This window comes from Phoenix dactylifera, chromosome 8 (genome assembly GCF_051530095.1).
Source record: "Phoenix dactylifera cultivar Ajwa chromosome 8, Ajwa_hap1_PhDact_Kaust_v1.1, whole genome shotgun sequence".
Classification (NCBI taxonomy): Eukaryota; Viridiplantae; Streptophyta; class Magnoliopsida; order Arecales; family Arecaceae; genus Phoenix; species Phoenix dactylifera.
In genome coordinates this window covers 11,889,442-11,913,294 of record NC_143197.1, presented here as the reverse complement: position 1 = coordinate 11,913,294, position 23,853 = coordinate 11,889,442, and the positions used below count along the sequence as shown (strand labels likewise).

At 38.0% G+C, this 23,853-nt stretch overlaps 1 protein-coding gene across 4 annotated transcripts; it reads right to left on the bottom strand.

The window, feature by feature from the left end:
* Positions 1 to 532: 532 nt before the first annotated feature.
* Positions 533 to 23,216, bottom strand: LOC103722798 (RNA-binding protein BRN1-like). 4 transcript variants are annotated; one of them, XR_015967968.2, is made up of 11 exons: positions 22,889 to 23,216; positions 22,684 to 22,766; positions 20,216 to 20,267; positions 20,000 to 20,125; positions 19,065 to 19,147; positions 10,720 to 10,902; positions 7,334 to 7,682; positions 7,089 to 7,232; positions 6,732 to 7,012; positions 5,872 to 5,990; positions 533 to 1,289 (listed from the first exon to the last, which is right to left on the bottom strand). XR_015967968.2 is itself a non-coding variant. In XM_088702809.2 (9 exons), exons 1-9 carry the CDS (start codon positions 23,082 to 23,084, stop codon positions 6,885 to 6,887), a joined length of 1,344 nt encoding a protein of 447 aa, XP_088558935.1. In that variant the 5' UTR covers positions 23,085 to 23,216; the 3' UTR covers positions 6,588 to 6,884. The 4 variants fall into 4 exon arrangements, 3 of the variants coding, with proteins under 3 accessions (XP_088558935.1, XP_088558937.1, XP_088558936.1); XM_088702809.2 differs by lacking the exons at positions 533 to 1,289; positions 5,872 to 5,990 and having other exon boundaries at positions 6,588 to 7,012; XM_088702811.2 differs by lacking the exons at positions 533 to 1,289; positions 5,872 to 5,990 and having other exon boundaries at positions 6,588 to 7,012; positions 7,105 to 7,232.
* Positions 23,217 to 23,853: the final 637 nt, after the last annotated feature.

Sequence of the window (23,853 nt, the reverse complement as noted above, 5' to 3'; positions counted from 1 at the left end):
CATGTGATGTGCCATGAAGAATAGGGCACCACTAACATAATTTATCATGCCATGAATTCTAGTCCTAGTAAGGTGCTTCAGGATTTTTGAGTTAAATAAAAATGCAGTTTATGAACAAAAGTATACTTCAATCTTGTTCTAATGCACCTCAAATTTGAATTATGAATAGATGATCCAAATTAATCATGATGTTTATGATTTTCAAACTATCATCCTATTGGATTTCTGATGCATATTGTTGCCGTAGTAGATATAATTATTTTTTGATCCACGCTCGCATACCGAAAGATATGAATAATCATATCCAACAAAGGAGCAGTAGGTTGTGTGAAGACTCCGATTACAGACTGCTGTCTGCCCTAGTCCTGGAAAATATGTTTTGCCACAGCACCACCATTAAACTTTATGCAAGAAAATTCCCACGTCTCAGGATGCCCTTTCAGGTCCATGGAGTTTTACCCATGGGAGAGCATTGCTTGACCCGGAGCTTGCAGGGAAGGCAATTCAAACCATTCATAAACAAACTATCGTGCTTTTAAGGTTAACTTGTTTATAAATCGGACCATGAGTTCACAAATGAAAAGCTCATAGCCTTCATCAACAGTCTTCAAAAAACCTACCAATATCCTTTGATATTAACCAACCTTCAAAATTGAAACAATTCTTTCAAACATTCTTAGAGCAGGAAATGCGTCCAAGAAAAAATGAGCAACACCGGACAAAATCCGGAGGACACAAGTATCCAAAGTTCTGTTATAACTTCGAAACTTAGCCCCAATTGCGTAATGTTACATTAGATCACCCTTGACCATAGGTTGCATTGGAATTAAAAGCCAAAAAAAAAAAGCACACAAGAAAAGAAAATGGCCATCAGGTTTTCCAAAATGTTCACAAGAAATCTTCGTTCCAGGCATATGCTTCAACGTATCCTTCATTTTCTTACCTGAGATTTCCTGACGAATATAAGATGTCTAGCCATCAATAAGGTACAACATACTCTTTATCCGATGGTAAGTTTTTTGCTATAATCTTGCACCCAGTAAAATCCCTTGGTGATTGGTTTTAGACGCCTCTGTGAGCAAAATGCTGGGCAGAACATGGTGAAACTCATCATATTCAGAATTTACCAGTATCTTGGGGAAAGTCAGGTTCCTCAGTGTGCCATCCGACCGGCCTCAAGAGATGATGCTTAACTACAAGAGAACATTGCAACATAAACTAGTTCTAGCAAAACCAAGTGATTAAAGATTGGCTCCTACAATCCCGTAACTTCCAGCCACTTCCAATGCCTGGTAGATGTTGAATGCATGACCAGGGAAATGATTAAAATGATGAGATGTGTGCTAAATACCACAAAGTTTAAATTGGAAAATGGATATAACGTCTATGTGTGTTTTATAGTCCATCTATTTCAAGTGCACCACTTCACATAGCATGAAATAATGTAAAGAAACTATACTCAAACATATTTTACATAGGAATCTGCAAAGATGTGGCATTCTTCAAAGCATATGGCTAGCTCTCTACGGAGTTTCATATGCACAGATGTCTTAGGACTTTAAAATGCCAAAGGACAGGCGTAATCCAGATTTCACCTTTGCCAAATCAAAAGGAACTGATAAAAACTTTAAATTTGAGAACTTGAGTCTATAGTTTTCAAGATCTTGGACATGAAGAATCTTTTACAATTAAGAATTCAGTCTGGCCAGTCAAGCAGTCTAAGTTCAATCATCAATTAATACCTAACCTAAAAGTGTGAGCCTTCATCCACATCCATTCTTTAGATGCAGCATGCTGCTAATTTTAAAATTATTTCTTAAATGGAGTATATGGGAAGGAGATTGCTAGCTTTAAAATCATTGTACTGCCTAAACTGTTTTATCCGGTCATCAATCATGCAACTTCCTAAGACCTCCCGGCAACAAGCCAAGCTTTACCTACTCTATTGAAGTCTTTTAGTCCTTTATTGGTCCTCAAGAGGCCTGAGTCCATGAGCAAACCAAGAAAATTGCAATACTCATTACTTCTTTGAAAGAGCAATTGGGCTTCATTTAGGTTTTCCGGTTATCGGTTTTGCTGGCTCATTTAGCTTTTCTCAAGTCTTGAAAGACATGTTGCTTTTAAGTTTAAAAAAAAAAATAAACAAATTTTCTCTCCTGACATGTGTTGCACCTCATACTATCTGTACATGGTTTCATCTTATCTTCAACACCTTCTAGAATTCCTCTTATTTGTTCTCCCATCCTGAATGTTCCTCTATATGTCCCCTTTTAAATGCATGCACCCTCATAATTAACCCGTGCACAACCCCTCCACATGCAATACCTGTATGCACCCACTTAATTGGCCATTGATGAATTAATAACCTAAATTAGACGGCACAGCAAACCATGAAGATGCTTACATAGTTTCTTCAAATTATGTTGGTATACCAATAAGATCTGCATTTTAAAAATTCCTCATGTCAGTTTCATCGAAAGTCTGCAAATATTTCTTTTGTGTAGTGGATAAAGGATGAACACCCATCACTTAAGGCACCATGACCAATTAATTTTAAACGCAACCACATTTCCATGTAACCCTCTGAATGTATTATGGTATATTGTGCTTTGATTCCATGAGCTTCCAAACATGGACTAAGTACCATATGACCAGATTACGTCCACAAATAAACTAGATGTCCACGGTCAGCAGGCAGTCATGAGCAAGCATTACACTGAGGATTGTCGGTGATAAGGTTAAGCCAAGCACTAAATCGATGAATTAAGGAGTTGATAAACCAAGCATATAAACAGAAAGAAAATGATATTAAATAGCAGAAAACCAATAGGTAAAATATTTGCTCTTTAGACAAAAAATAACGGAGAGCAACGAAGCCATAAAAGGATTAAGCAAGAGCAAGAAATAGACCAAAGTTCCCAAAATAATGAACAACAGAAGTCAATAATTAAAGGATTCTCACGAAGAAGGCAGAAATGAAGACCCAAAAATCTAATTGAATCCTAAGGACCCAAATTTCATCAAACATAAATAATGATATGATAGTGAAAGAGAATAAACTAATGGAAAAAAAAACACATAAGAAAATTATGACCAAAGTCAGATAAAGTGAATCAACAAATCTCAAAGGACAAAAATTTGATGATCTTGTAAAATATGTATAGATAGGGTTTAAAAAATGGATTTGGGATTCTACAGAAGGTTGGATCACCCAGCTGGTTGCAAGGGGGAAGGCCAGTTATCTCAAGCTACCAGAAATGAAGTTCACAACCTCCTGTAGAAACAATGGAATATCCAAAGAAAGATTCTAAAAGTACTGAGAGATTTTAGGAAAGGTGATTCTTGGAAGATTGTCATGTGGAAAAGTAAAACTTATCTGGTTACATTCTGTTGTGTAATTACCACGTGGAAGATTGCCACCTCACCATATGTTGGAATGATAGCTGTCCTGGATCTATATCCACAATATTCAACATGACCCCAATCATCATTCTATACACATCATTTTATCTCTACCCCAATTGGCACTATGCTTTGAAACTATATATTCCTAATTTGAATTGCAAAGAACATAATGAACAATTTTAAATTTCCAATAACAAGATCGCATTAATAACAATTTTCACTGCATCCTTAACATCTCCATTATCCCCATCCATATTTCCTAAGCCGCATCCAATATCATAAAAATGTGTTTCAGATTAAAACATCAAGATGGTCCTCCTATCATCCTCCAAGTACGGGAGTAAGACTAAAAGTTAACAAACCACTAAAGCCAACTGCTTGCATCATCTATGAAGCCACATCATGGCGGTCAGCCACTATGAGATCAAATTAACGCACAAAAGGGGGATAAGGAGTAACCAACGAACATTTGGCTAAAATGGACTGTAAAAGAGTAGATAGAACAAAAGAGTGAACATGTATATTAAGTGCCCCATGAAAGAGCAAAAGATAAACTCCAGATCCCAAAATACTCAAAAAAGGTGAAGCAGAAGAACAATGTTAAAAAATGTCCCAGAAACAACCTTCAAGGACCAAATTTAAGGAAATTCACACTAGCAAACAAAATCTCAAAAATACAACAGGAAATAACCAAGAAAAAGATTTTCTAATGTATACTCAAAAACCTAGAATAAGGTAAAAGAAAGTGAATAGTACCCCAAAAAAATCTAATTCAAACGTGGATAAGGTCTTGGCAAAAATAATAATACATAAAAGAAGCACCAAAACTTGATATAAGCAAAATTAGAAGATGAATGGATCAAGGCAAACATATCAAGTGTCCTTTGACATAACAATTGGACATCAATTTAATAGAAGAAACAATATTAGTTCAGCTTTAAAATGTCTGAGTTCAGACTTCTAGTGTGGAGGTGACCCATAGCTTGATGATCGCAATAAAATCTCAAAGGCCGAACGTCTTTCAAGTGTTCATAGGCTCAATGAATATTTTTCTCTCTTTTTTATGGCACAGGGGGTTGGGGGGAGGCGGGGGAGAAGTGTAGAAAATTTGATTTTAAGGTGTTATTCACCAAATATAAAGGGGAAGGTTCAAAGTTCAAACTAAGTCATCTAGTGTTGCATCAAAATTTGCCAATGAAGTCACAATCCCCATATTTACTTAGAATAAAATTGTAAGTTATGAATAGAGACCAATTAACTTTCCCAATAATAGCCATTGAGAATTACCAAAAACATTGATCTTTCGACAAAGCTGCCAAAAAAATTGGTGCAAAAGAGAAATCCTTCTTGGAGTGACCCACTGAAGCTATAGCTGAAAAAACCTAGGTTGGGCTCCAAAATCTGTCCCTAGGGACGGGCTTGGACTTCAAAGGTTGCTGATCAATGATTTTACCCTAGTCTACAGCTTGGGATTTTAAGGAAATTTAACTAGGGCTTAACAGGGTAAGTTTGGATCAGTTTCAGTCTGGTCCCAATCCAAGCTGTTTCAACTTTCAACCCGCTTGGTAAGAACTCAATCTGGTCTTCAGCAAATCTCAGCCTAAACCATGCCAACTGGGGCACTGACACCCCTATAGGCGATTCTTTAATATATATTACTTTGTAACTTTAAGTGCCTTCTGAATACTTAATTTATAAACTAATCTCTGAAGTTTTTTTTTATAAAAGAAAATATACATATATTTTCTGATGAAACTGAATAACAACTAAAACACAGACCAAGATCTGATTGGACCAGAGTTTCAGAACATGATCACTTTCAGTACGAGCAATTTGTGAGCAATAAGCCAGTTAGCATAACCTGAACTTTAATGGGACCAAAGATTCCAACCAATCCAAACATTTCAATTACTTATATGTAAATCACATACACCATTATTGCATATATATAAAAACAAGGTATGCCATCTCGGTACTGGCCCCATACTAGTGCGATCCTATCACTATGTCGGTACACCCGGTATGGGGCTGGTTCGGCATATCGAGCACCAAACCAGCATGGTATGGTATGCTCCATACCATCCGGTTCGGTATGGTATGGGATACCATGTATAAAAATATGCATATGTTGGTATATATTTACGTATTATATCAACTTTGCTATATATAACATACTTGCTCTTGGCATTATTATTACTTTAGAATAATCACAAACTATCTAAATGTAATCTTCAATCGTTCAACTTTTGTAGCCTAATGATTTTTTATAACATAATCTTTGAGCATTAGTCTCCACATGCATGACATGTACAATTTACTATTCATTGGTCATTCTAAATTGTGGCTCAGAATGCTGCAGATGACAATGCTTTAGTGACAGAAGAATGTCCAAATAGTCATGAAATCTTTAGGCACAAAGACATATTTATCATGATAAACCAATCACCAAAAATTTGTGCAGATTACCTGGAAGACCTCCATATGTAGTGATGTGTGAGATCATTGGAAATTAGAAGGCACCTTTGACTCTAAACAGCTGAACCCTGTGCTGAATAACCACCAAAAAGAAGGCATCTTAGAGATTTCTGCAGAGCAAAGATGTTGACGTCAGAACACGTACAACAATATACAAACTTCTATGGTCATGCTGAGGTCTAGAGGTGACTAACAAATACAGAAATTGCATATAAAAATCTCATAAAAGATGACAGCAACACTTATAGAAATTGCAAAATACCTGAATGGTCACTGCACATTGAAATATGCTCTCAACAGAAATAATACAATGGACAAAAGTACTTCACAAAATGTTTTGACTTTCAAAATTGCTGGTTAAGGACACTGCTTGAATAGGGACGCTGGACACCCATGGGTGTGGCAAGTGGCAACTCAACATCTTGTACTACTTTCACAGAGAAATAGCAACGGAAAGTGGGAAAAGAAACATGTATGAAAGAAAAAATTTGAAAACTACACCATGAGCTAACACAGCCTGAATGCTTTAAACATGGATACCACAAGGAACATTGCACGGTACAGAGATGTTTATCACAGACATTTCCACAGTACTGGCCAGTAAACTGCACAAAGTAGAATATAAATTGTAATGGTTTTAATGAAAATTCCAGGCATGATTTTGACCATTCCATGACTTGCCCAAAATCATGCACACAACCAACCACTTTTGAGAGAATCAAATGAATTTAATTGCTGATGTCTAATAAAAAGTTCATGATACATAAATTACAAATATGCTGCAATAGAATACATCAATTGTAACAATTGTCAAGAATTTGAATTCTAGTAAAGAAGCCACCAGTTCCCACCTTCAGACAAGATGGGATGGAGCAAAGAGTAAAATGACCAATTTTCTTCCATCCATCTTGTACTGAATTCCTGATTTGCAGTCATAAAACTCTGAAACTGCAAGCAGCCAGATAATGTAGGAAATTTTGTTTCCTCGCAGGTAGCTTCCAGCATCAGTAAGGTTTGCGCTGCTTATTGTCTCTCTTAAGTTGTACTTTAAGCTTTTTACCACCTAACTGAGAACCATTCATTGCATTGATGGCAGCCTGAGCAGCTACAGGTGAGTCATAACTTACAAAACCTGCATATCAAAGCCAATTACTGAAATGTTCAAAAACAACTCAGACAGCATAAAGAGAAAAGCATATGTTGTTTACCGAAGCATTTACTAACACCAGTTTCCTTGTCAACAAAAACTTTAGCACTCAAAACCCTTCCAAATCCCTGAAAGGCATTTGAAAGCTCCTGGTCGCCAAATTCTTGGGGGATATGATATATAAATAAATTAGCTCCGGGAGGACCTGATCAGTAACAATTGAATAATCAGCTAGCAGGACAACAAACATAAGGAGTCCAACTTAAAGGACTAATAAGAATGCAGGGGCAAAAGGAAGTCCATTACCTTCTACCTGACCCCCCGAACTTGTACTGGCACTTGAAGATGATGCTGGATTACTATTCATGTTTACCTGTTGGACTGGGGCATGGGAATTGCCAAAAGGCCTGTGGCTCATCATACCACTTGGATAGGGTAGAGGGTATTGAACACCTGGCATGGCAGGATATGCCGACCCCATATAGCCGGCAGATTGCATTGTGGCAAAATTCCTGGGCACCGTGCCTGGGGAAAGATCTGGACTGATTCCACGTACCGTATTTCCTTGATTAGCAGGAGGAACCATGTTATTGAAGGCAGCTTGATTTTGCATTGACGCTAAAGGGTATTGCATGAATCCATAAGTTCCAGTTGGCTGCACCAGCAAGAGGGTAAAAAGGAAAGAAAAAGGGGGCATAAGCAGTCCAGCATTGCCATGATGTGAGAAGAAACTTATGTCGGAAAACAAAAGAGAGCATGCAATCAAATAGAAATTATAGAGATTCCAGATATCATTTCAGAGGTGGAAGTCAATAGATGTACCATAAAATAGTGGATATGTTTTTTGATGCTTCAATGACACTGTTTCAGAACCAAAAAGAACGACATAGCACTAAAGATAACTAAACCACATAATCGCAATACTCCAAGGAGTGCTGATCAAGTTGATATTTCACAACAATATAATAATTTATTTTGTGAAGCATAGTATGTTTAACCTCAAAATTTAGAAACTGTTTGATAAGAAACAAAGCAAGTGTCATGAACAAAAAATGTGTCATACTCTGTACCCACACATGTTGGTTTTAATGTTTCCTGAGGCAGTTAAGGTCAAATGCCAAAACCACATGGTGGTCGAAGTGAGCCTTTTCCCCCCATTACTGAAAACTAAAAAAGCCTACTCAGAAAATGAAGACTCCATCTAAAGGACTCATTAGAATAAAATTCATCTAAGAAGACCCTATTGATCATTGCATCATAAGTTATTAATCATAATTGTTAATAAGCTCATCCTCTACATAATATATATCATTGGATGTTTCTACTACAGCACAAAATGTTTCTAAAGATCATTTAAGTGTTTCTAAAGATCATTTAAGTTTTTGAAGTAAAATTTCGAGTGGATAATCCTAGAACACCTAAGCATGGAGTGCCTTGCTACTGTAGCATCAGTAGAGGTCTATGTGATGCCTAGGCATGTAAAATCTGAATCATCTCATTAACATATATTTATCTCTCTTGTGATGCCATCAGCATGGTTTCTTATCAGCCAGGGCCGGCCCGAGCCCTAGGCGACTGAGGCGGTCGCCTAAGGCCCCGGGCCAATGGAAGGCCTCCGGGAGCAGAAGCTGGCTACGAGTCTTCCCCCTTGATGGAAGGGAGGTGGAGGGTTTCCTGGCCTGCAGAGGGCAATCGGGGAAGTTGGGGACAGTAGTTTTGTTTTGGGTGGAGAGAGAGAGAGAGAGAGAGAGAGGAGGGATTTGGTTGGCTTCATACACACCTGAAGCCACTCTTATCTTTCATCCCTTCTCTTTTTTGGTTTTGGTCTTGGTTTTCCTTCCCTCACATTACTCCTGATCCAGCTGGGCCATCAGGAAGAAAGATAGGGGGATTGGAGATGGACTTCTTGGAGGGTGGAGATTCTTTTAATTTTCTCCTCTCGGTTTCTTCTCCCCTCTTGGGTGGTAGAGAGAGAAAAGGAGGGAGGGGGTTGAATGGCTGCTGTGCCGTGATGTTGCAGTTGCAGCTTCGGTGCTCACTTGAAGGAGAGATGGTCTTTAGCAAAAGAAAAGGAGGGTAGAGAAAGAGAAGGAGGGAGGGGGGGTTGAATGGCTGCTGTTCCGTGATGTTGCAGGGGCTGCTTGGGTACTCACTTGAAGGGAAGATGGTGGGATGGGACTTTTATTAATTAGATGGAGTGAATTTCCCATAATGACCCTACTTTCTCTTGGACAAATTTTTTGACCGTGAAGCGCCATGGGATGGCTTTTTTCCTATTCTGCTCTCGCTTCACATGGTAAACAGTATTGCCAAGAACAGTACCATGGCCCTTTTTTTTTAAGTATTTTTTTTTAATATTTTCATTCAAGAATTATATTAAACTGAAGAGGCTTTTTGTCGACCTTTATTAGATTCATGCATCTTTGTTGAAATAGTGTACTTGACAGCAATCTATTTCCATAACATTTTTTTAAGTATTTTATATTTATTAAAAAAAATTATTATTTAAAAAAAAGAGGCCCCATTTACTGAATTCGTCTTGGGCCCCCAGATGTATTGGGCCACCCCTGTTATCAGCCCAACAAGTCAGATGCTGAACCAGCCCAAGATCCTCTTCAAATCTCCAAGGGCTCACAATGCTTGAAGTCCCCATTACTATTGCAAAACACTCTGTGAAATCATTTAAATTTCTGTAAGTACAATATGAAATTAAGTAGCTAGGGAAACATATATATGCTTAAATCATTTGTGGCATCTTTGTCAATATTTATTGAATGGAGATACCATAGTAGGTAAGTAGTGTACTGGAATGGGAAATACTATTTCTAGTGTAGGTCTGCTGGTTCTGCATTGTGGCCAAACACCATTTGAGTTCACTCATTATTCCTATATGTGCTACTTTGCATGGGTTCAAATCCCCATGGGGCGTCCCTTGGGACATTGGGATGGGCTACCGTCCCAAGCATTGGGACAGGCTACCGTCCCAAGCATTGGGACAAGACTGTCTCACCATCATCCCAGTGTCCCATTTGGCACATCCCGGGACATGCCCGATCCCAAGTGTCAAGATAGGGTGGGAAAAAGGCATGTCCAGTTCCACAGAAAAATCAGAACAGCCTTATCTCACGGGATTTAAAGCCATGCCACCTTTCACCTCTCTCTTCTTCAATTTCCTATGATTCTTGAACTGAAAGATTGGTTTTATCAAATAAATTATTTTCTAATAAAATGAAGTATATATAAGCAAACCATCTAAGCTGTCTACAGGAATCTAAACTTTACTTAACACATCAAGCTCGACTAGTGGTAGTTCATAAATAAATAGGCCCATGACCTGAAAAATGTGCTGGAATCCAAAGACTAATATAGACCAGATGAATCTCAAAGGGTTCAAATGGGTTTTCCAGCAAATGTTGTTTAGATTTTTAACTGTCACCCCAATAGATCCATCTCTATAAAATAAACACAAAAAAGCAGTTACAAGAAGAAAAAAAAAAGAAAAACACACATAAAGCAGAAGCAAGACATAGATTACAAGAAATATTATCATGTGAAGCAAAAATATAAGCAACAATTGAATGAATCTCACCTGATAGCAAAAATCTAATTTATCAAAAGATACACTTTCAGAACTACTTTTTTGGAAATATCCATTCAAGAGATATCTTTTCAACTAATTGAATGAATCTCACCTGATAGCCAAATCCATTATATGGAGGAATGTATCCCATTGGTAAAGCTCCATATAATGAAGGGTGCTGTATTGAATTGGTATTTGGATGATTTGAGGCCTGAGATTGAGCTTTTTGTGCCCTCCGAGCTTGCCTTTCCTTCTCTGTATCAGCCCATTTAACAACCAAAGGCACGCTTGAACCCTGAATATATGTAGAATAGCTTTTGTAAGATATCGAAGAATTCATTTACAGTCATAATTGTGCAAGCATAAAGAATAAAATTGTTAACCAAACCCTAAGTGGAAAGTAATAAAACAAACAATTACTCCAAAAAACGAAGCAAAATGGTATAACAGGGATGCTGGACCTTGTGGCCAATTAACCTTAGCTGAAGCATCATAACCTGAAACACATTATCAAAGACTCCAGTAACCCAACTGTACCAGTTCATTGCATCTACTTTAAGAAACAATGGCTTACTCGACATCATCCAGATTTATCTTCCTCTCACAAATGCTCATTTTTCCAAAGCATATTCCTCAACAGATTGAGGATAGATTGTTTAAGTCCCCTTAGACCAAATCATCTCACAGTTATTAACCATCACAAACTACAATTTCTCGTACATAGTGATGTGCAAAGTCAATATTTGGATCATAGGTGGCTTGCTTGTTGAACAGTCATCCATTTCTTTTGCTGAAAAAAACAGAGAGATGGAACTTGGTTTTTCCTCCTTGCCAAGAGACACTACCTCTCTGCAATAGGATACGCTTAAATTCTTGTGTTTGCTAATATAAGCCTTTCGTAATAGAGTAACAAACTTGATAAAGGACCCAATCCTACCAGAAGTTATTCACACACTAGCAGGATATGTAATTACAAAATAAACATGATCCCTGCTTGACATCAGAAAATAAACAATCAAGTCAACACATCCCATATCTCATCGTATAATTTGTCTTTTAATTCCTTGGAAAACCGGACATGTTTCAAGTAAGTCATAAAATATGGTACCAAAGTGATCTTAATGGCATTGTACAAAAATCAAAAAAAAAAGGATACAATAGGAGGGACAGAAGCAGAGGCCCATCTTCTTTTATTGGGTGAAAGGTGGGAATTGAACCCAGGTCTCTTGTATTATCACCTAGAGACATCACCAACTTTGTCATTGGCACCTCCTAAACCTATCTAATATCTCAGCCACACTATTCCTCCAATTCTTTACAAAAACTCAACTTATTCACGTAAAGTTACTTTCTGAATATTTTTTTGTTGCAACTGAACCAAAAATCTAACTATTAATCATGAAATTCGCAGATAATTCATGAACTGATCATAAATTATACATTAATACTTCATAATTAATTCATGGTACTCAAATACAGACTTGAACATACTTTTTCAGATGAAGTTTCATATAGTAAAGAATTATTATATACATTTATGACACATACAGATTTATGTTCCTTTGAAGTGAGGAAGCTTTTATATGCATTTTCCTGACCCAGTTCTTTATCTCTTCCAAATGCCAAACTTGTGACTAAGCTTTTATTACATTCTATATTTAAGAATTTATGTCAGAAAGTTTTGGTTCTCTATTATTTTAATAAAAGCTATAGTAGTAAGTCGCTTCTTTATATGTTTTCTCCTATAGAGACATAGCACTATAGTATATTGCAGGACACTAGGACTAGTATTGGGCACACCAAACTGAGATTCTTTTTTGCATTATTTATTTAACCTGATACACACTCAACCTTATGCCTGGTATATTCCCTTACTGAAAGAAATTTAAAAATAAAACAAGGGCATGCTTATTGAAGATGTGCCTTGCTATAAATTGAGAGAGATGTGAAGAATGGAGAGAAGGGGCAGGGGACAGGCATCTCTAGTGTCATAAATATCTAGAAATGATAATGCTTTATTGCTTTGTTTCCCTAAAAGCTCCATGAAATAGCTGCAACCAACGGTTCCTTAGGAACTGGAAAGTGAAAAGTTGGCATTTTGGCCTCGCCCGGATATTGATCAAAAACCGCATTTACACCCTTCGAGGGCATGTTAATGGAAAAAATATAGCAACATTCATCTAGAAAAAATAGGCATGTCAGAGAAAATTCTTCATCTTCCTTGAATCCTTTACCATTTAAATTCAAACAAGGGATAAGAGCCATCTACATGGTTTCTTTTTTTGACAAACAAACTAAAATAAGAAGGAGAAGAAGTTATGTCCCTAGTCTCTCTTTTCTTGTTAAAATAAGAAAGAGAACAAATCGCCTCCACAAGAGAGGCATTAGATCTGCTGTCTCTTTTCCTGCTACAACATGAAAACCTTACAGTTGGGCCCCACAGGAAAGTCTTCTCATCCAACTTTGCATGGCTGGACATCGAGGCTTTGGCATAATGATGCTTGTATATTAATTGAATATTCATTTATATTGATATACCTCTATTACATAAGATGGGTTATGACCTTTGTTTATAGGATGTCTTGGGTTAAGGACCTACATTGTGGATGATTGCATACCAGCAACTTTCCAGCACTTGAAAATTCAAGCTACCTGGTCCTGGTGCTAACATTTCGGACCAAGCATTAGGTTCACTCGGTTGACTACAAGAATGCATCATGGAGTTGAAGTTCCAATTGAAACCACTCTATTTCAACTTCTGGATTAAGTTAAGCTGAAACTAGTCCAAATCCAGCCATTGTTTTATGGTTTTGGTAACTAGTCATTCTTTTTTTATCAGTTTCAAATTCAATAATTTCACTTAATTTTCTATTGGAATAAGGTGAGGCATTTTGGCACATAATGAGGCAAAGCATAAGCATAAAAGGCACAAAATATACGTCTCATGAATTTCCTTGAAGGAAAATAATGCCAAAAAAGCAAGGTAAAGGAAACGAGCACTGTTATAGACTTTGTTACAAGCAAGGGCAAATTCACAATCGCAATGCAAAATTTGCACGTAGAGATCAGTGCTTATTAACCCACCTTACCATACTAATTTGACCCTATATGCAGCAATATCATTTTTATGAAAATATATACAATAATGTCCTAAAGGAATTCAAAAGGTCGCTTCATTACGAACACAAACAAAACCTTATGCATATGCCTCATGTATAAGGCATAACCTGAGTTGCAAGGTGTGCACTTCAAATGAGCATCTCCATGCGAAGCATATACCTCACCATATATAGACTCTCTCATGAAGTTCATGGCATTTTAAGAGTCTCGCCTCAAGGCAACAATTGAAAAGCCCCCATGAGAAATATTTCTATTCTTTCTTGTTTCGATTAAAATTTATTTTCTTGTTAGAAATTTCATGAAGAATAAGAGGTTTTACACAAATGAAAGTCTCAGTTTTTTATTTGGAAATGGAAACAATGGATAAGTTTCAAACTCTGGCTGTCCTATTTATTTAATAGTTTTTTTTTTGAAAAAAAGATAATCTGAAAGCTCTTATCTTTTCTACTCCAAGATGTGCTCCTCCTAGGAGTTCTTCATTGATGCTCCCTCAAAAGAACTATTCATTGCATGTCCCATTTCATCTAGTTGCTGGTATTACTGCTAGCCATGATGTTCGTAAAAGCAGAATCTAGGAGCTCTAGTACTCCCTTAAATGAATTCTTCATTGCGTGTCGTGTTCTCAATTGTTAAGGTTGTCTTCCTACAAAATCATGCTCTATCCAGTAAATTCCTCTCCTTTCTTACAAACACCTGAGGTTATCATGACATATAAGCCTTAGATACGTCATAATTTGGTTCAACAACATGAGTAACAAGCCACCATTGAGTAGAGGCTTTTGACCAAGGATTGAAGTATAAATGCAAAGTCCGTATCGGCCTTACCATATAATACCAATACCAGTTGTTTTGAGCAAAGTTCGCCATGTCGATTGGTACCGGTGTGTATCAACCATACCAGTACCAAACTGGTACACAGTACAGAAGGCGAACCAACACTCGGTACGCCAAACCGGGTACCATACTAAGCATACCGACACTATAATAGGATGGTATTGATACAGGATTTTGTACCGAGATAGAAAATCTTGATATTAAGCAAGATCTGTCGTACCGGTACCGCCCTGAACCGGTACCGGATCAGCGTGGAATCCGGTACTGGGAGCTTATCGTTGGACCGGTACGAGATCGATACAGGCCAGTGCGGGCCAGTATGGGACTGGTACGGGACCGGTATGCGGAACCCCAAAACTCGGCCATTCAATGGGACATGTACAGGCCGGTACAGAGCCAATATGGACCGGTACCGTATCGGTCCGGGCTGCCACCGGTACACCGACCGGTACTGGTACGGTGGACCTTGTATTAAATATCGATTTTGGTATTTGTACTAGTGCCCACCTAGTACACCGACACCAAGTGTCCGTATACTACATCCCTTCATACTCGCATGATATGGGGAGCATATCAAGTGTCAATTACTTACTAGTTGATACAATATGCCCAATACAAAACAAATGCAATCCAATATGTAGATCCTTGCTGCTACTTATACCCATTGATATCTATCCGTACCATTTGTTAGTTTGAAACTATACCAATTAAGGTACCAATATGGGCAGCAATCTAGTACTTCAAGCCTTACTTTCAAGTCTATAAATGGGGCATACTTAGGAGTTGTTCATCTTCTTATGATCCCATGACACTGATAAACTCAAGGTTCAAGTATTAGTCCATGTCATGCCTATTTAGGCACCTGTTTAGTCCATGTCATGCCTATTTAGGCACCTAGAATTAGGTTAATACTTAATAGTGCTTGGTACTGAGCCAAAAAGGTTAAAACATATTTTTGTTTTCACTATTTCATTGCCTTGAGAAGGAAGGGGGAGGACATTGCAGTAAGTAGACAATGACCCATCAGGCAGACAACAAAAAACAAATCTTATTTACATGAATATCCTTAAGCAAACAAAAATTGTATTACTTAAGATATCATATGTAAATGAGAAAACATTCCCATTCGAGTTCAATAAGTATAATAAAAAAAAATAAGTTCCATCAAAATAAGGTCAACTTTCCACCTCACCATAGTTTGGGAATGGATCGAAATAGAAACCCTTAAATGCTACTGAATTTCTCAAATCTTACGCTTTTTTTTCTCATCCAAGATTTTCTGAATGACTACTATATATTTTTGTTAAGGATGTCATTATGTCAATATAAAGGCATTATTATAAACTCAATATTAGCTTTAAAAGACACATTATGCAATGTATTGCAGCATACAAAAACCAATTTTTTAATGTTTGATACTAGTAGGAATTCTAAATATCCTTTAGTGCACGAAACGGTTATTATACAGACTGAAAGAATTTTAAAGCATCAAAATTAAAACAAACAAGGTATAAAACCCCATTCCCTTGAAAAATGTGTTCTAGTGCCATCCGTATCGTGTCCAAGGTATGCCAAGTTTTAGCTCAACATAACACAAGGCATGTTCCATGTAGCCATTAATCAACACACCCCATGCCACTTCACTTAAATCCTTGTCCAAAGCGGCAATTAGTATGAATGTTAAGCAATATCATGGCCTTATGCTTAGATGTCAACTATATTTGTCCATCCCTCGATTGTCATTATAGCAGACCATGCCTGGTCTCTAGTAAATAGCTACGAAGAATAATTTTTTCCATCAAGACCATAATGAGGTTGATGTACAACCCTGCCTTCTACTTACATGCTAGCGCATGTTGGCTCAATTACATTACGTATGAGCTAAAGATGGGCTTTGCAATATTAAATAAACCTAACTTAATTATGTCCCCTCCAAAGGCAACAGCATTCTGCTCAACGCCATTCATGGTAATGATGCTTCCATTATTAACTCATTGTTATAACATCTTCAACATTGGAGGCTTGGTAAGGGGTTGTTTTCTTATCTTCGTCCAACAACTCGGCAACAAACAAAACAAGAAAAAAAGTAAATTAAGTAAGAAAACAAACAAATTGAGATTTTTTTTTATAATTAATAATTGTTTCCGATTCACCAATTCTTAGCTGGAAACTCCACTGCAGAAATGAGGGGCCAGAGGGCGTTAAGATCCGGGGAATTATGATTAGGACGGTGCCATTTCCCTTCCCGAATAAGTACGCTGATGTTGCAGTTACCTCTCCAAAAAGAAAATCCAATAGAAGGCAGACGAGCTGATTAATAATTCCATGAGGGAACTTACTTATGTTTGTACTTTCATCTCGCTTGTCTAATTCCAACTCTCTCTAAGGAACTCGGCAAAATAGCCCCCGCCTACAGGGCTTATAAGGGCGGATCACGGTACGGAAACAGCCCGATTGCCTAATGAATTCGTTGACTGCAGCTATGGTGGGTACCACCCCTCCCCCTCAATGTCCGGGATTCCTGTGCATGCTCCCGAGGCAGGAGGGGCAATCAATAGGTCTGGGTCGTTCCCAAACCTCTAAGGGTGCATTGGTTGGCTCCTAAGCATACTTTTTCGGATCCAAACTTCTTTGTTCAATCAGACGCGAGCCCCTCCTCGGGCGGATTCCTCCTTGAATTTTCATTCATTCCCATAGGTGCCCATCATTGTAGAAAAGAATATAGCTGATTTAATCAATTTTGCCAATTTGATTATATGTGCAAGTTTAATCTTTAACAAAATAACTTATAAAATGATGGACTTCTATTTAGAGAAATGCAACATATTTGTCAATTTTTGAGTGACCTCAACTAAGTTATCATCAATTGGCTTGAAATTGCTCACGTAATAATTTCCCGACTACTATTAGTTTCTATGCAATTAGGCTGAGCAAGCAATCTTAATTAACTCTAGAGGGCATCTCATGCCCTATTCCTCTCATTTCCACCTTCAGGCTAGACTTTAAAACCTTGATTAATTCAATAAAACTCAGTCCACCTAGTCTACCCGCTCATGCTAACTTGGTTGAACCATTGCTTGCTAGGCATTGAGAGTCAGATTGATGCAAACAACATTTTTATGTGAAACCAATTCAAAATATTTTTAAATCATTGACCCAAGTGGTTTGACCATTCAAACCACTTATAATAAAATGTTCAAACATGCTTGCTTCAGTGGATAAGATGTCATATAAAAAGGCATTTCAAAAATGTCTTCTAAAGCCCCAATATTATCATATTCTTAAGCCTAATGATCACTTTCCATCTTTCTCGACCAATTTTTTGGTCCCTCTCCTTTTCTCCCTTAACTTTTGACCAATGCCATCATGGGCTATGGTTGGCTCCAAGAGGCAGCAAATTACCTCCCTCTTCTATTCCTCAACCGTTATTCTTTATCCCCTTTTTCTTTGCTGCTGATAGGAATCCATTGACATTAAGCAAAGCGCCAAGAATTGGACATTCTTCCTTTCTATAATTAAAAGAGGAATTGGAGATTAGGTCTCAACAGCCGATGTCAAGAAAGAACATAGCCAACTGTTGCAGTTGCCAAGAATTGGAGCTTGATGATTTCTTACTTTCCCAATTCTCAGAGTCACAAAGTAGATTTTCTTTCTCTTTGGAAAAAGGCAGTAGGTTTTTGTGGATGAACTTTGTCATCACTGAACAATGGTCAACCTGCATGAAGCTGCTAATCCTTGACTCGGATGCCAAAATAGACTAGTGTCCAGGCTAGTCAGTGATTCTACCATTGGCAAACTACTACTTGTAAGTCTTCGAATGAGAATTTTTCATCTCCTTGGAAAACCAATAGCATAATATTCCCCACCTCAATGCCAAAGTTGAAAACATGTCGTGGCTATTAAAGCAAAAGTTATTCAATGACTATTTCTCCAACATGGTTTTTGGATATCTTATCAAATAATTGGCGATTTGGGTTTCCAAGAGCAAGTACATTAAGACCAATAGCCATATGAATTGTGCTCGTATATGTATGTAACACATAGCCTATCACAATAGCATGTACAAGGATATTAGCGCCATCAATGGATTGTACTGCATTTGAGCAACAAAGCCAACACTCTTATAGCTTCAAGAATAATATAACTGTCCAATGAGAAGAAACCTTGGTTTTCTAGAAATGCTGCTCTGTGTATCATATGCAGCAACTCATCCAATAAATAATACACCACTTATCCCAAAACATTGTCTGGTTGCCATACCTGCAAATACTAATCCAAGAATATGCACTATGACATGCTTCAAGAACGATATTGCTTTGTATTATCTCTCAGTCTAGTGCGAGAAAAGTAGTGTCTAGCATTAAACCATATGCAACTTGGGAAGATAGAACATATGAATGTCATTTAGTTGTCTTCTTCGCATCATTTCAAACAAAAGAGCATAAAGAGCTAAACAAAATAAATGGAAATCTGCAGGAGTCTCTTAGTTGAATAAACACAAACCTCCATTCTGTATTTCCCATTTAAGGCCTCGAGTGCCGCGAGAGCTTGATCTTTAGTTTCATACTTCAAAAAGGCACAGCCTGCTATTGTAAGTAAAAGAAAGATATAAGTGACTTTGCTCGAAGAAGAAAACCAAGGAAGCATGGACACATACAGGATGTGGATATGATATGGATACGCCCAAGGTTTGCCATCTCGGTACCGAATCCCATACCAGTGCCACAGTAGCACAATGTCAGTACAGTATGGCATGAAGTTTTTTTGGTTACCAAGTGTCGGTACGCCGCCGGTACCGGATACCGGTACCGAATCGGTACAATACGGTATGCCTCGTACCGTCCGGCTCGAGCCAGTACGGCGAACCATGGATACGCCAATACAATAAATCTTGAAAAAAGAGAACACTACAGCGAGGATATGCCAACATGTATATGTACGTATGCATGTATGTACATTTTACATATATATGGAATAATGCACCCCCTCAATAACGTAATGCATACTTTATATATAAGAATCACCTTCCATCAATTCATCATCTAGTCATCATCCAAACCCATAGACAACAATTCACACTCCATACTTTAATAGCAACATTGCAAAACTAAAATTAACCATTTATCATTAAAGAGATAATTTTCATAGAGAAAAGAAAGAAACATCTTGGAGGTATCCTAGAAGTATCTTAAGTGTATCCAGAAAATATCGAAGCATTTTTGAAATATCGGATACATATGCTAGGAGTTTCCAACAAATATTTGTATCCAATACATATCTCATATGGAAACAGCATGTGATTTAAAGCATCCATGCTTTCTAGAAGAAAGAAAAGTAAGATACTTAAATACTGCAAATTTTAATCCAGAACTACAATCTGCTGAATAGAGAGGGAGTCATGTTAACTAATTAAAAATATGTCATGGAACAAATTGTACCTTTGCTTGTTTGTTGGGGACCTCTTAATATTTGTAGGTCTTTAATATTACCATACTTTGAAAACAAAGCAGAAACTTCAGCTTCAGATACGTTCTTCGGAAGCATACCGATGAATAGTTTGTGTTCTGGACATGTCAATAACAAGCAATATCACACAATATCATATTTCTAGGAAATGTAAAATGGAAAGTTTTGGTTTGTACAATATGACGCACCTAGTCTTTCTAGTTCACCATCTGCATACTTCACTTGCAACGGACTAGAAGCCTGAATCAGAAGAGTAGAGCAACCATCAATCAGAACTAGAGAACAGCCTCTATAAACCTGAGCTAGAGATATACCTTCTTCTGTTATTAAGCTCGAAGAAGAAACCACAAAAAATATTATTCAACATTTCAATTCATAGAGGAAGTCAAAAAATAATAGACATTGATTACTTGGATTTTACTCGACACATTAAAATTCAGTATGGCAACCAATATCTCCCAAGAAATTACAATAGAAAGAAAAGTGTGGTATGAAAAGAATGACGTTAATTAACAGGAAGACGATTAGGTTGGGTGATGACATTTTGGTTAGAAAATTTTCTACATTCTATTACCCAAGTGTTCAACGAGAAGAAAAATTTTCTACATTTTGGGCCGGTACGGTGTACCATGATATCATATATCTGGCTCCATATTTACACCTGAGTATAGTATCAACATACTTAACCATTGTCTTTCTGTACTTAAGTTGCATGCATGGTCATTTTGAGCACTTGAGTGAACGTTTTCCTAATTTGGAGCAACTTAAACTTATTATATGTCAAATGACAATGCTTTGCACTTCGTAGCAAATTGATGTGGTTTCAAAAGCCCCTTGATGAAAATTGATCTCCAATCCAACTTCAGCACAAGTTAAACAGTAATTACCAATTAAAAGCAGACTTGGCCACAACTACAAAATGCAAATAGGTCCAAAAAAAAAATCAGACCTTTTTACGAATGACATGTGACTAAGCAAATTCAGATCAACTGAAGGAGCATTTATGTATGAGCTAATTGATTGCAACTTTTTATTTTCTCGGTTGAGAAGTAGTTCCTTTTTTCCCATTCCATGGCTACGAAAATCAACAAATGTCAGTTGTGAAATATACTTCCTGATCATGGAAAGAAAGTGTGGAATAATTTCAAAACTACGAGTTCATAATCAGAAAGAGCTATTGCCAAAAATTTACTACATGTGTTAACAACACATCTCAAATCAATTGGTAATGAAACTGGTCAGCTTGAACATGACATATGGCATCAACCAAACCCATAGAAAAAAGCAAACTAAATGGAGCAGTTGGATGAAATTTAGCCAAAGACAGAGCAATACATATCTCTATTTTTTCTTTTGCAATATTTACGTACCAATTAATAATATATTTCGACCAACAGATCCCTCTGATTTAATGCTACATTATGCCACTTTGTGAAGATGTGATTCAATGCTGCATTATGTGAAAGATCTCATTTGACAAGTGTTTATCTGCAAATCTTCATATCGAGTTATGTTGTTTAGCTAGATGAAATGACTTGATTTTATAACACAAAGATTTGAAGTCTTTTGCAAATGTAAAACATGTTGTCAAGCTAATTCAAAGATGTTTTTGGCATTTTATGCCTTAGCGACATTGAACTAATGGATGACTTCTATTTGATAGGTACTTGACTTGGCCTAATAAATGGCCCAAAATTAGTGATAAAATAACTCTCAATTTTCCTATCCTAATTTCACATTCAATCTGTGTAAAAAATTATATGGTAAGTCTACCTTATTATATCAGTATAAGAAAAAAAACAGAATCGGTTGCTGAACAGAACCCAACTCTAAAAATCAGCACAACTGACATCAACTTTACATTTCCTTCTTACAGCATAAGAGAATCCAATCTATTGGAATTCAAATCTATCTCTGCCTCATGGTCTATCAACATGGCCATCACTGCCACTCAATTGAATCAAATTACACGTGAGAATGTCCAGATCATGCCTCAATTGCATTAACACACTAATCCTGATGGTTTTAATTATAGTTCTGTTGAACTGATAAATTACTTTTTACTGGTAAGGCCTTAATTGCATGCCAACTTTTTTAACCATCATGTTTTTATCTTTTCTTGGTGCAAACATGTAATTGGTTGTGACAGAGTGAAAGAAGTTCAGCCCATTTCCAGGCTCAAACCCAGCTACAACACCTTTCCTTTGCAAACTTTGTGCTTGTTCAAATTTGCAGCTAAGCTAAAAATTCACACAACTAACATCAGCTTTCCATCAAATACTTTGAGCTTTTTCGATTGTCTTATTCGGTACACTCAATCATTCCTGCCCGTTATGTTTAAAAACCACGCTCTGCCACCTATGCCATCAATGCTGCCACTGATACCCCTGCACCCGCATCAGATTCCCTGAGGATGCCCAGTAATTCGTCGGATCACATCACAACTGACACAATTCCAACAAAAGATCTGAAATAAAAAATTGAATTTTTGAAACACGGAGATCGCGATAACAACGCGGCGAAATCCAAAAATTGAATTTTGCGAAATCTATGCCGACGAAACAAACCACTAAATGCAGATCAAATCCAATTCATTCCATAAAAAAATTCAAAACAGATCAAGAAAAGCAAAGACAAGATCGGAAGAATTACATACGCCGGGGAGTGTGCGCTTGTTGTGGCAGACGCTGACCGCCTTGTCGGCCTCCTGCCTCGACGGGCAGATCAAGAAGCAGCACCCTGCGACCCAAAAGAAAAGCCCTCTTCGCCATCAACCCCCGACCAAAACCCAATCCCCACCGGCATTCCCAAGATCCAACCGCATCAAAAGGAACAAGAGCTAAAGAGATCGAAGCACCAACCTCGGGAGGCCTTGCTTGCCTTGTCCTTGATAACGTTGACCTCGTCGACGAGCGCGACCTCCCTGAACATCTCCAGGAGCTGCGCCTCCGTCATGTGCTTCGGCACCTGCCCCACGAAAAGCTTCACGCTTTCTCCTCTCTCCCCCTCTCTCCCCTTCCCCCCTCCTCCCTCGCTCTTCTCCTCGCCTTCCGCCATTACTCTCTCTCTCTCTCTCTCTCCTCTTCGATCTCTCCTCGGTTCCTCTTCGAGATTTCCTCTTTTCCTCTTCTCGTTCTTGTTGGGGATGATGGTGGAGTTTGATAATGAAAATTAATAATTTATTAGGAGGGGACGAGGACAAATGGGTTGGATTTGTATTTTTATACGAAAAAACCCCGTTTAATTATAATTATAAGATGAATAATTAATTAGTGAGCGGGCGGGGGGTAATTTAACGGAGTTACCGAAACTGCCCCACGCGAGCTTTATATGGGGCACGGAGCGGGGGGGGCCTCCGATTCCGCCACGTCGGAAGGTTCCGGGAGGCGGTTTCTATTCCACGGTCGGGAAGTGGTGGGCGGCGGAATAAGTTGGTGAATACTGCGGGGCGCCCGGGATAAGTTTCAAGTTTGTTCCGCGCGGGGATAAGTGGGACAGGTGGCGGTGATCGGACCGTTGGAATGGTGTGTGGAGGTTGGTTTAAACGGTTGGTGGGATATCGAGGATGGGAAAGCCAACGGTTTTGGTATTGGGAGTCGGCTGGGATTCCGCGGGGTAAGACAAGAGGAGGGCAGGGGCGTAATTATCTGCGCGTGTTTGGGCAGAGTGGTAGGGATGCCAGGCTGGACATTACGGATGCAGCGCTGGATGGTGGCACGTGAGATGAGGCGGAGAGTTGGGGGGGGTGTGGTTTCACCTTCATTTCTTTTCCTTATTTCGGCGCCCGTCAAACTTTCTTCGCCGGCAGTTTAAAGACCTTAAACCC

Coding starts and splice junctions, on each gene's coding strand:
- LOC103722798 (XM_088702809.2), bottom strand. CDS start 23,084: ATGGCGGAAGGCGAGGAGAAGAGCGAGGGAGGAGGGGGGAAGGGGAGA. Junction 22,767..22,888: donor GGCAAGCAAGGCCTCCCGAG/GTTGGTGCTTCG, acceptor TTTGGGTCGCAG/GGTGCTGCTTCTTGATCTGC. Junction 7,683..10,719: donor ATAATGGATTTGGCTATCAG/GTGAGATTCATT, acceptor TTGCTGGTGCAG/CCAACTGGAACTTATGGATT.